General features: G+C 49.5%; 1 protein-coding gene across 5 annotated transcripts in view; it reads left to right on the forward strand.

Annotated features, from left to right (window-relative positions):
• Positions 1–10,608, forward strand: part of ANKRD33B (ankyrin repeat domain 33B) — a 91,766-nt gene extending 81,158 nt beyond the window's left edge. For 2 of the 5 annotated variants that reach the window (XM_019951081.3, XM_019951084.3), the window contains 2 exons: positions 5,910–6,746; positions 8,837–10,608. In XM_019951081.3, the coding sequence (XP_019806640.1) occupies positions 5,910–6,742 (833 nt within the window). In that variant the 3' untranslated portion in view covers positions 6,743–6,746; positions 8,837–10,608. Of the gene's footprint in view, positions 1–5,909; positions 6,751–8,836 lie in introns of all 5 variants that reach the window. The other 3 variants (XR_012330627.1, XM_019951083.3, XM_019951082.3) reach the window with 3 other exon arrangements.
• The last annotated feature ends 1,312 nt before the right edge of the window (positions 10,609–11,920 follow it).

Consider the following 11,920-nt stretch of genomic DNA (forward strand, 5'->3'; position numbering starts at 1 on the left):
CGTGTTCTTCTGAACCTGAGTGTCTTTCTGCGCCTGGGTTGAATTTCCGAGTTGCAGTTTCATAATATTCAATAAGAACTATTTCCTTTTGGAAATAATGAATCATTGAATTGAATGCCCCCCTAGACTGTTTAGATTTTCCAATAGTTCATAACCTGTAGGTGCATATCAGCTCTTATCTTACCTTGTTGGGCAGAACGAAATAGTGTCAGAATTACCAGAACTCAGGCTTTTAATAGAAATATAACCAAGTTCTCGGGCTTCCCTTGTGGTGCAGTGGTTAAGAATTCACCTGCCAATGCAGGGGACACGGGTTCGAGCCCTGGACCTGGAGGATCCCACATGCCGCGGAGCAACTAAGCCCGTGGGCCACAACTACTGAGCCTGTGCTCTAGAGCCCGCGAGCCACAACTACTGAGCCCACGCACCACAACTACTGAAGCCCGTGTGCCTAGAGCCTGTGCTCCCCAACAAGAGAAGCCATCGCAAGGAGCAGCCCGCGCACCGCAACGAAGAGTAGCCCCCGCTCGCCGCAACTAAAGAAAGTCCACGCGCAGCAACGAAGACCCAGCGCAGCCAAGAATAAATAAATTAAATAAATAAATTTAAAAAATATATATATATAACCAAGTTCTGAACAGCTGATATATTGGCTCTTTGGTTTTTGGCATCCCGAGGAGTAACCTCAGCTCTGCTGATGAGATCCCAGGGGTTGGGGATAGGGCTGCAGAGCCTTGTTAATTCAGTGGAATATTAATGCCCCCAAGTGACAGGTGTATTTAATAAATGCTCTTAGAAACCATATGAGGGAAGCCGTGATTACCTCTGAAGAGAAGCAGAACCTGGTGGAGGTTGGCAGGTTCCAGACTGGCTTAGGAGAGCTGGCTTTCATACCTGAGGTGTTGGTGTCATTGCTGCGGCACTTGGGGAGCAAAAACAAGCAAACAGAAGCCTTGAATCTCCCTGGGATTCCGGGCAACAAAGCAGACGGAAAGGAAGGTGTAGGAGGCTCGTTTAATGAACAGAGCAGAGGCACTCCCGCTGTACATCGTGTGCTCATCCTTGTCTTAGGCAAGCCCTGACTATGTGTTTCTGGAAAGCCGAAGGGTATGATATCACCAGAGAGGTTTCTTTCTGTTTATAGAGGAAAACATGAATTTTCTGTGACTAAGTTGGAATAGCGTCAAGTTATTAGGCGGAGAAAGGGCTAAAAATCAGGCATTTCATATCACCAAGGGCACCGTCTTAGCCTGGGCACCCACGAGAGCCAACCGTGGGGCAAGTTGTTCTGGAAAGTCACCCTTGGAAGCTGGTCAGGGATAAGGAAGCCGGATTGGGAAGACTGGAGAACGAACCAGTGTGAGCTCATTAGCTGGCTACCCTGCAGGCTGTGGGCTTGAGCCCTGCTGAGACCCTCTGAAAGACTGAAATGCCTGAGGGTAGGGTGGGATCACCCGCCCCACCCCCTTCAAGGGCTCTTGCCTGTGATCCTGCATCCTGAGTATACCCCAAGTGCCCAAGATACAGGCCACAGACAGCACAGGAGAAGGCCTGTAAGGACCGGTCCACAGTGGTCTTGTGGTGACTGTCACCGGTGGAAAAAGGCGATTCCCTCGGCTCTCGTCCTCTCGAAGAGAAAGAATTCAGTCCAGAGACATAGAGCAGTTTTAAGTAGCAAGAGTTTTTTTTTTTTTTTAGTCTAGCACATTTTTTTTTTATTTTTTATTTTTTTATTTATTTATTTTTTTTTTTAACATCTTTATTGGGGTATAATTGCTTTACAATGGTGTGTTAGTTTCTGCTTTATAACAAAGTGAATCAGTCATACATAAACATATGTTCCCATATGTCTTCCCTGTTGCGTCTCCCTCCCTCCCACCCTCCCCATCCCACCCCTCCAGGCTGTCACAAAGCACCGAGCCAATATCCCTGTGCCATGCGGCTGCTTCCCACGCAGTAGCAAGAGTTTTTTATTAAGCAAAGCAAAAGTACACTCCGGAGAGAGAGAAGGGGCGCGGGGTTGTTTGGAAACTGGAAGCAGCCCCGCGGTAGGGCTGGGGTTGGTTTTTCAGAGTGGTGGAAATCCCCTGAGGTCCTGCATCATTTGACTGCCAAGCTGATCGACGGCTTTAGGTTATATAACTTCTTCCCTCTGCGCAGGCGCTTACCCACAGGCACCCGGGCAAAACCCACAGAAGGGTGATGGATGCAGAAACCGCAATGCTAATTTATTACAAACACGGCGTAATGGACCCCGGGTTACTCTGAGTCACCTTTTAGGTCTTGGTATGCCTGCACCAAGCTGTGCTGGTGGTTTTGTCTTGTTTGGTCTTGATAAGGGGAGACTTAACGGTCCTTGACCACAAAAGGGTGGCTCTCTGGGCATGTTCTAATCACCAGTGTCCAGATGGGGGAGGGAAAGATGACCCCGTCCAGGATGGGGCAGGGACCCGCTCATGTCTAACTATCTGACATGACCAGAAGGGTCTCTCGGCAGGAGGGGGACCAGATTGGGGCTCTGAAGGGTAGATAACATGGGGATGGGGGCTTATAGATAAGATAACATGGGGATGGGGGCTTATAGATAAGATAACATGGGGATGGGGGTTTATAGTTAAGATAACAAGGGGATGGGGGCTTATAGATAAATAGGAAAGGAAGTGACACACCCTGGGCTCTGCCTGCCTCCTGCTGGTCCCATGTACCTGGCCTTGACTGTTGGGGGAAAGTGTCCTAAGAATGAGCAACGGAAGGTAGATTGTTTTCCTTTAGTCCCTTTTAGAATGCTTTCTGCTTCCAGTAACAGAAATCCTGACTTGACGGTGGCTTAAAGAAAGCAAGTGTCTATCTGTCTCACCTCACTGGAAGTCACCATGCAGAGCTTGGCCCTGGACTCCGTGAGGACATCACAGACCCAGGTTTCTTCCTCTTGTCCACTCAGCTCCACACAGCCCCCCAACCACCTGCCAGTGTGTTGACTGGTCACCTCATGATTGCACGATGGTCACCAGAGCTCCAGGCCTCAGCTTCATCGGTCCCTTCGATCAGGGTGCAACAGCCTTCCCTTTGGGGCTCACTGACCGGCTGTAAGGGAGACTGGGAGAATGGGGAACAACAAGACAGGTCATCGAGGTCAGAACCATAATCCTCAATGGGGTGGGGATGTGTGTGATCCCCCAGGGGACACTTTCGATTGTCACAGCTGGTGGAATGCTACTGGCATCTAGTGCACAGAAAACAGGGATGCTGTTAAAAGCCCTACAGTCCCCCAAACAAACAGTCATCTGGCCCCAAATGTCAGTATGGCCAAGTTTTGAACCTCAGGGATAGACCAGTCATGAGGCATTGCCTAGAACTGAGTAGTTGCTGCCTTGAATAACATAGAGGATTCTGTACAGACAGCTCACAGCGCTTAACGTGGCAGCAAATGGACTCATTGGCAGGAGCCCAGCCTTTGCACGGCTGGAGCCCTGGGCGAAACAACATGGGGTGGGGGGCATGAGGATGCCGGCGTCTCTGGGGCAGGCGATGGGTACTTTGGCCTTTCAGAGGTGCTCCGTATTTTCTAAAAAGATATAACGTGCTAATTGTCAGTACTTGCCTTTCATGATTTAATGACTATGCCCAGGCCTTTAGTGTTACCCTTAATAGTACTTTCTTAAGGAAGTGAATCCCTCGTTTATAGCATGACTCAGATCCTCGAGCTGCATTACAGTCAGAATGGCCTCCATTCTTTACAGTGTTTGTATTTTCCAAGGTGAGTTTGAAAATGAAGAGGTGCACTCAACCTTTGACAGCTGTTCCTTTAGTTTTCCATTAGCATTTGAAAAATGTCTCTTTCAAGCAGCGTTCATTAAGATTTTAATTTTTCAGTTTGCTCCTTTTTTAAGTGACGTGCAACGAATTAAGGTTTAATGTGTCATCTATTTTTTGCAATGACATTTTTACTGCCCCCTTTTCGTTTGAGTCCGTTTATAAATTGTACTGTAGCTAATGAGTTCCACCGTGATTTCCAGTTCCCAATAATTACCACTCTTCTGATATGTTCTTTAACGTGTCACAGAATTAAGAGCATTACCGGGCGAGCTCAGGTGAGCTGCGTCTGCCTCAGCCATGAGGCCACTGAGGGCTATGGGGTGGGGAAGTCGCTGAGACCCCCTGCTGCTCTCGTTCGTATTCACCAGCCATCGCGTGTCGGACACCCCGGTCTGTGTGGGATGTGAATGCAGAAACTTCTGCTGGGCCTGGTCCCTGGGTAGACTAGATAATTGCCCTACTTCTCACATTGCTTTGCCAGTGGAAATATGACTAATGGGACTTGAAATCCTGAATGATTTTTAACTGTATATTCAGCTGAGGTTGGACCAAGATTAATTGAACAGCAATCCCTGGTTAATTTCTATTTTACTACCAAGCCGAAACTTACGAACATTTCATCAAGTTGAGCTGAAGTTTAACTCTGCAATATTAAGAGGGGGCAGTGGCTGGTATGGAGGAGATTAAGGAAGTGACCAGTGTAAGGGAGACCGTGAGGATGTAGGAGATGCAGCCTCCGTCCTGCAGAAAGACAGAACCGATGGCAGATATATATTAAGAGACTTATTTTAGGGAATTGGCTTACGTGATTTGGGGGGTTGGTAAGCCTGGAATCTGTAGGACAGGCCAGTGGGCTGGAGACCTGGGCAGGAGTGGATGTTGCAGTCTTCAGGCTGAATTCTTTCTTTTCCAGGAAACTTCAACTTTTGCTCCTAAGACCTTGGACGAGGCTCACCCACATTTTGGGTGGTAATCTGGACTTAAAAGTCAACCAGTTGTGGATGCTAACCGCGCCTACAAAACAGCTTCACAGCGCACCTAGATTAGTGTTGGATTAAGTCCCTGAGTACTAGACCCTGGCCCTGTTGACACAGAAAAGTGTCACAGAGGAAGAGCCCCCCAGCAGGGTGGTGGGAAGTGCAGGCAGCTGAGGGTCAGGACCCAGGTCCGAGCACTTCTCTCTTACCAGCTTCGAGGTCTCCAGCAGTGCCCTCAGCCACTGGGACCACCATCCATTCTGTAACAAACGTTTATTAAATGCATGCCTCCTACCAGCCAGAACTATATGTGTTAAAGAAGCAAAAATGACTAAGTTTTTGCTTAAACTGCCTCTGTCCTGGAGAAGCCCACGACCCACGACCAACTAACCACCAGCACGAAAAGTGAAGGACCACACGTTTCCTGTAAGATAAGAACCATAATCGTCCCCACAAGAGATCTTGGAGGAAAAAGGGAGATGATAAATAAATAGGACACTGAATGCTTTGCCCGTGAGTTACTGTTAGTATTTTTAGAACATTCTAGTATCATCTGCCAAGTGTTACAAAGCACCTTTGTGGTCTGATTGTGTCTCCATTGCTGGGAAGCCGTGAAATCTTATTTCTATAAAAAAATTCCACGATTTAGGTGCTGAGTTTAGGGGGTTTTATTTAGGAAAGATAAACCATTAAGTGGAACACTTAAAGGTCGATTGTGGGGCTTCCCTGGTGGCGCAGTGGTTGGGAGTCCACCTGCCGATGCAGGGGACACGGGTTCGTGCCCTGGTCCGGGAAGATCCCACATGCCGCGGAGCGGCTGGGCCCGTGAGCCATGGCCGCTGAGCCCGCGCGTCCGGAGCCTGTGCTCCGCAACGGGAGAGGCCACAACAGTGAGAGGCCCGCGTACCGCAAAAACAAAAGGTCGTTTACAATAGTAAACGCAAGAGCTGACGGTCAGGTGTGGGTTCATCCAGGTGGCCCAGCTCCAGGGTAGGGTCTGTTAGAAGGTTTTGGAAGTTTCGCCTTTGATCCATTTCACTGTCTTTTCGTTTTCTGCCTGTGGAAGGGAGGTCTTATTGCATCCACCCATTCCTGTTTCTACTTTGCGGTTTTCAGGGGCAGATGTCCACGCCAGGGATCCTCACCGCGGAATGTCGTCCCAGGAGTGGGCTACTTACACGGGACGGTTTGAAGCGGTCCACGTCATCCAGAGGCTGCTGGAGCGACCCTGCCCAGAGCAGTTTGGGGAAAAGTACAAGCCAGAGCTGCCGCTGGCCCCCGAGGCGGGTCCGAAGCCTGCGGGCTCCAAGAACTGCTTGCAGAGGCTCACCGCGTTTGTGCGGTCCATGCTTACCTCCCGCTTGCGCCAAGGCCTGGAGGATGGGGGCGTCCTGGACCACATGGTCAGGATGACCACGAGCCTCTACAGCCCCGCCGTGGCCGTCGTCTGCCAGACCATGTGCCCCGAGAACCCCCCCTGTGTGGGGAAAAGGCGGCTGGCGGTGCAGGAAATCCTGGCGGCACGGGGGCGACCGGACCCGCAAGCCCAAGAGAGGGACAAAGCGGAGGGCGCCGAGCAGCGATTCCGGACCTCCCAGACCGCGGGCGTCTCCAGAGAGGGGGCCCCCAGAGCCAGCTCCACGCCTTCTTCCCAGCTGCCAGCTGCCCCGCGGAAGGCCAGCCTCCTGTCCCTGCAGCTGCTGCGGCGGAGCAGCGTGCGGCCGGGCGTGGTCATCCCCAAGGTGCGCATCAGCAAGGCGCCCGCGCCCGCCTTCCAGCCCGAGCGGGCCGCGAAGGGCAGCACCAAGGACAGCACCCACCTGCAGCTCCCCAAGTGGCGGTACAAGGAGGCCAAGGAGGAAAGGAGGAAGGCGGAAGAGGCAGAGAAGCAGCGGCTGGCCACGGCGCACAAGGAGAAGCGGGCACCGTCCTGGAGGAAAAGGACGTGACGGGGTGGGTGGGTGCGGGTGTCTGGGGGCGGGGGGCGGCGGGGAGAAGGACGCAGAACCTCCGCCCGGCCCTTGCCTTTTACGCACCACACGTCCCCGTGCCCGCAGGCTCCTTCGGCCCGAGAAAGCGTTTGTGTTTGTTCAGGCTGCACCCAAGAGTGAATTGGGCATAGCACGAATCGATTTGCCTAAAACCAGTTCCCCTAGCAGTCAGTACACTTAGTGGGCGTTTTACCTAAAAGTTTATCTTTAGAACCTCAGTTAAGAAATTTTTAAGACCAGTTTGTCAGAAGGGCGTTTTCTGTATAATTCTGTATTTTTAATCACAGTCAAACGTGCAGCACTTTACCAGCCCCATGCAAAGACGGGGCTCTTTGTACTTAGGATGGTTTTAATGCATTTGTCTGAAGACCCTTTGTTTAAAGTACCGTTTCTAGCAATGACTACTTGTGATATCTCTATGATTTCACACAGAATTTGTGGCATTCTCCCCCCTTTTGCTGTTTGTTTGGGTCTTTGCCTTTCCATCTCATGTGGGTGCCCATGAGCACTGCACGTTCTTAATTGGATTAAGTGATGCAGAATATTTCTTTCCATTTGATGGAGACATTTACAGCAAAATGATCAAGTAAGATAGAGGAATCAGATTTCCTTGTATCTTACTTTTTAAGCTCTCTTGTCCATCCAGTGCTAAATAATGATGAAAACCCAGTTGTCAAAGTATGAGACTGCGTAGAGAAGCACGTATTTATTGCTAGGACTAAACTCATTTTAAGCAAGGGATTTTTAGATAAACTGTATACAAAGTCTTGAACATATTGAAAAATAGATATTGACATAAGAAAAAAGTATTTAAGAAAATAGGGGCAAATCTAATAAATTATTACTAGAAATACAAAAGTACGGTATGTGCTCTTAGATAAATTGAATTCAGATATCCTTAAAATGTAAAAAAGATGCAAAAAGCCTAAGGAACCCAGTGTTCTGCAGACTGCTGAAATGGGGGCAGGCGTAAATTTTTTAGAGAAACAGGGATTACAATCGAATACTTAAGCAAACATGTTTTAGGCAAATTTGCCTGGAGTGAGCTGGGTTGCTTCCTCCTCCTGACTCAATTCCAAGGAATCCCTGGTGTGGAATTACTTTCATTTTTCCTTTGATGACTGCCCCTGATCTTCACTTTACCCCTATGCCGACTTTGTAGAATTTCCAAGATGTTGGGCCTTCGGCAGAGCATGTATGTGATTTGCCCCGGGCCCTGAGCTCTCCGAGGGAGTTATCTCCAAAGCACTGAGAAATTCTAATGAATCTCTGGCCATCTGGGTTGCAGAGTCTCTCTCACATATGCACTACCAACAGCACTTTATTTAAATATTATTCTGCTCAGAAGCCATAGATTTAAAATATTACAGACCAGTTTGGAAGCTCTTTATTATAACTCTAGATTCGCAGGGGAAGTCGTGCTCCCTGGCTATGCGGTAATGAGCACGTGTCTGTCTCATTATGTGGGCGGGGTAGCGCCACTCTCCCCCTTCTGCCCCATCCTTCAGAGTTGAGCATCTCACACTCACCTTCCCCCAAATCTCAATAAACAGACCATCAGGCTGCACCCAGACTGGTGGGAGACAGGCGTGACGATAATACAGCTCTTAAAGTCAGATTTTAGTGGGTTCCTCCCTCATCCCAGAAGGGCACAAGAAGAAAGGCACAGAGGTCTGGACCCACTTTGAGCATCACTGATGTAGTTGGCTGTTGGATCACTTTCGTGTCTAAGAGTTGAGGTTGGCCAAGTCCCCTTGGATGAGATGAAAGCTGGTCCCCAACGTGGAGAGAAACACCCGTTTCCCTGACAGTCCAATCCATATTCTTTGAGATCATTTTCGTGTTTATGTATTTTCGTTGCTTTGAATGGTTAGCTGCATTTTTCTCACCAAGGAGTCAGCCCTCCTCCCTCCCCTCCAGTGTCGGTCAGGGATGCGGCACTGATGAGCAGTGTCCCCCCCAGCTCCGTCACCACATACATTCCCTGCTGACCCCTTTGCCTCCTTTTTTCCTTATTTGCTTTTTCTTTGTTTTGCCTGTTTTCTGCTCCAGATTTAGCTAAATGCCTTGATCATCCCTGGCACCACTACTCTGAGATCTAAAAAGGGCGGAAAAGCAAGGCAATGCTGAGAGATCAACAGTGCCCTGTGGAATTATCATGTCGTGCCCTCCCAACACCCAGGAGTGAATGAACGGCAGATTCCGCCGCTGCTTCTGTGCAGAATGTTGGCACAATTCCCCCACCTCCACCGCGCACTTTCCCCCTTTTTATCTTTAGGGAGGGAGACTTGGTTTGCCCTCCTGGCGGGTGACAGCACCGCCCTGCTGTAGATCCCGTGTCTGCTTGCACTCCTGATGTCTGTTAACTGTAAATAGTGAATTTCAACTTGACAGGTACCCTCTCAGGGATTTATATATAAATACAGTTAGGGGAAGAGTTGAAGTATATTTTAATACTTTTTAATATCTGAGTGAGTTATGATTAAACTAGATGGAAGAAGTATTTCTAAGACAATGTCAGTTTTGCTGTTTTCTGGGGAGATGCCTGGGAATCACCCCTCGTGTTGAGATTTCTTGATTATTAGAAACTCGGGACTCTGGCAGCTGAAACGGCTTTGGAGTGGATGTGAAGTCACTTCAGTGCCTCTCAGTTGCCTCTTGTGGATGTGAACCCTTGTATTAAAAAAAAAAATTGCAGCCTTTATGTACGTAGAGATGGCTGTGACAACACAGATGGACCGTTCATCGCTTTTACCTCTACAATTGTTTCCTCCCCATCTGATCCAGGGGTGTGTGGTGTGACAGTGACAGTGTTTTCTATCTGCTTATGTGAATCGTGTTCTACAGTCAGTGGAGCGCCAAGCTCACCGCTGGGAGTGGGGAGGGAAAAGCTGGAATGACCGCGTCATTCAGAGACCTTGCATGTCTTTGGCTACCTTTGAGAAATGCAACACGTGACATTGCGGACCTTCGTGACTTTTTCTGCAGCACCTCCCCACGAGCTCCTGGCGGCACTAGATGCCTCAGAAATAGGATTGGAAATTGCAGTAGTTCGTCATCTCAACTTCAGGCACCCCTGCTACTCACTCATTCTGCAGTGGAGGATGTGATGTCAGTTGGAAAGTGGGATTTGTGGATGCAGCGTGGCCGGTCCAGGCTGCCTCTGTCTGCTTCCTTCCGTGCTGTGGACGACCGGGTCTCTGGAAGTCCGCTGAGTGGAGATGAGGCTGTGAAACAATCCCGTGAGGGGGGCCACACCCCAATCCTGAAGTGGATGCAAAGCCTGCTGTCTCCAGGGAAGAATCATGGGTACCGAGTTATTATGAAGTAAACCCCCCCGAGGGGCCAATAAATGAGCTAAGACTAAGAAGTAGGGACGATTTGACTCTTGCGGCCTCTGGCAGGATCACAGGATTCCCCCCTTATCCACGCTGCATTAAGATGGAAGACTGTCTTTTCATCATTCACTTGAGCTCCGCTAAAGGAGTTCTAGCCCTGACGGATGTCAGGTGCAGTGCTTACCCCCGGGTTCACTTGGAGACCTGTGCTCGCTCAGTTCCCATCCTGATACAATGCAGGTGTTCCCTGCAGTGCTAAGATTTATCAGGAACTATTGTAAGCTGCTAGTCGCAATCTATCTTTTATAGGATGAAGTGCTGACACACTTTTTTTTTTTCACAGTATTTGGGGAAATCCTAACGCGCCACCCAAGTGTTCCCTTGCGAGCCTTTTCGTCCCACGTGGGTGACTGTTTGGATTCTGCATTTGGCTGTGGGTGCCGGCTCACAGGATCCCTCAGGGCCCTGGTCTGCATCTGGTCCTCGGTTTCCTCGGCGGCAGGCTCACGCTGGGCCCCTTTCAGCTGGGCCTGCAGGACAGTGGTCTTCTAGGGAAGGAATGGCAGAAGATCCATCACGACGGATCCTTTATAAAACAAAGTCCCCTTTGCGAAAACAGCTGGCATTGGGTACGTAATCATGGCAGCGGGAGGGAGGGCTGTTGCCATGAAGAACTTACAACAAAACAGCTCTTCCTGAAGACGCTGGTTGCTCTCCTCTCCATGCATTTAGACTTTGTTTCAAACGTCCGTGTAACTCTTGAATCAGCTACTCACGGCTGTGCCCTTGAATTCACGTGTTTCTTCGTTAACATTTAAAATAAGAGGCTAAAACAATTCCTCTGGAGGTTTTTCGTTTTATTTTAAAGAAATGGAAAAAAACAAAAAAACACCACTGCCTGGTTTGATTTAGCTCATTTCTGAGGGACTCAGTTGAATGCCAGGGCTGCGTGCAAAACTCTCCTTACCCTGACCCAGCCTGAAATAAGGCTCATGTGAAAGGCACAGCCCTGCAGTGCTCTGATGGCCTCAGCTGCAAGTGGAGGTGTGTGATGTGATGTGAGTGTGCGCACACACACACACACACAGGAAGGAGTCCGGGTTTTGTGCTCACAGAGGGGACTGCCGTTGTGGCTCCCAGGTAATGTCTGGTGTGACCTGATTTGATGGCATGTAGTGGAGGATGGGACAGCCCAAGACCCCCACTGGGAGCCCTCCAGTGTGTCCCCTGTGGCACAGAACGCAGCCAGTGTGTCATAACGCAGGTCTTCTTGTCGAAAGGTGGTGTTGGCCTGGGCGGCTCATGTACGAGCTCCTGGGCGAGGTTGTGTAGCCGGGCCTGGGCCATCGCTCTGCTTTTGGCTGCGTCCTTGGCGTGGAGGGGCAGAATCCAGAGGGGGTGCTTGGGGAGCTCCACCAGGCATTCACCCCATGGCACCAGGCTAGCCACAGAACCAGCATCTTACCCTGCGGAGGCACTGAGATGTTCCCAAGTCTGCGCAAGTATCAGTACTCTAATTAATCAACACTAACACAGTTTGGTTTTTGAGAGAATCATTTCATCATAATGGGACACCTTTATATTGGTTTTGAAGAAAATGAAGACGAGAAATAAAATGAAACCAGCGGTTGCAGGCACGGCAGTGGCCTGTGTCGGTTTGATGCTTTATGAAATTTTGGGAGGTCGCATTGAAGCACTTTAACACCAGTTTTTGAGCAGAAGTTCTAGAAGCTGGTTTGGAACCTCACAGCTCTGTCAAACAGGATGAAAACCAGAAAAGGATGCTATAAACCTGGCC

The sequence above is a fragment of the Tursiops truncatus genome, chromosome 3, assembly GCF_011762595.2.
Source record: "Tursiops truncatus isolate mTurTru1 chromosome 3, mTurTru1.mat.Y, whole genome shotgun sequence".
Classification (NCBI taxonomy): domain Eukaryota; kingdom Metazoa; phylum Chordata; class Mammalia; order Artiodactyla; family Delphinidae; genus Tursiops; species Tursiops truncatus.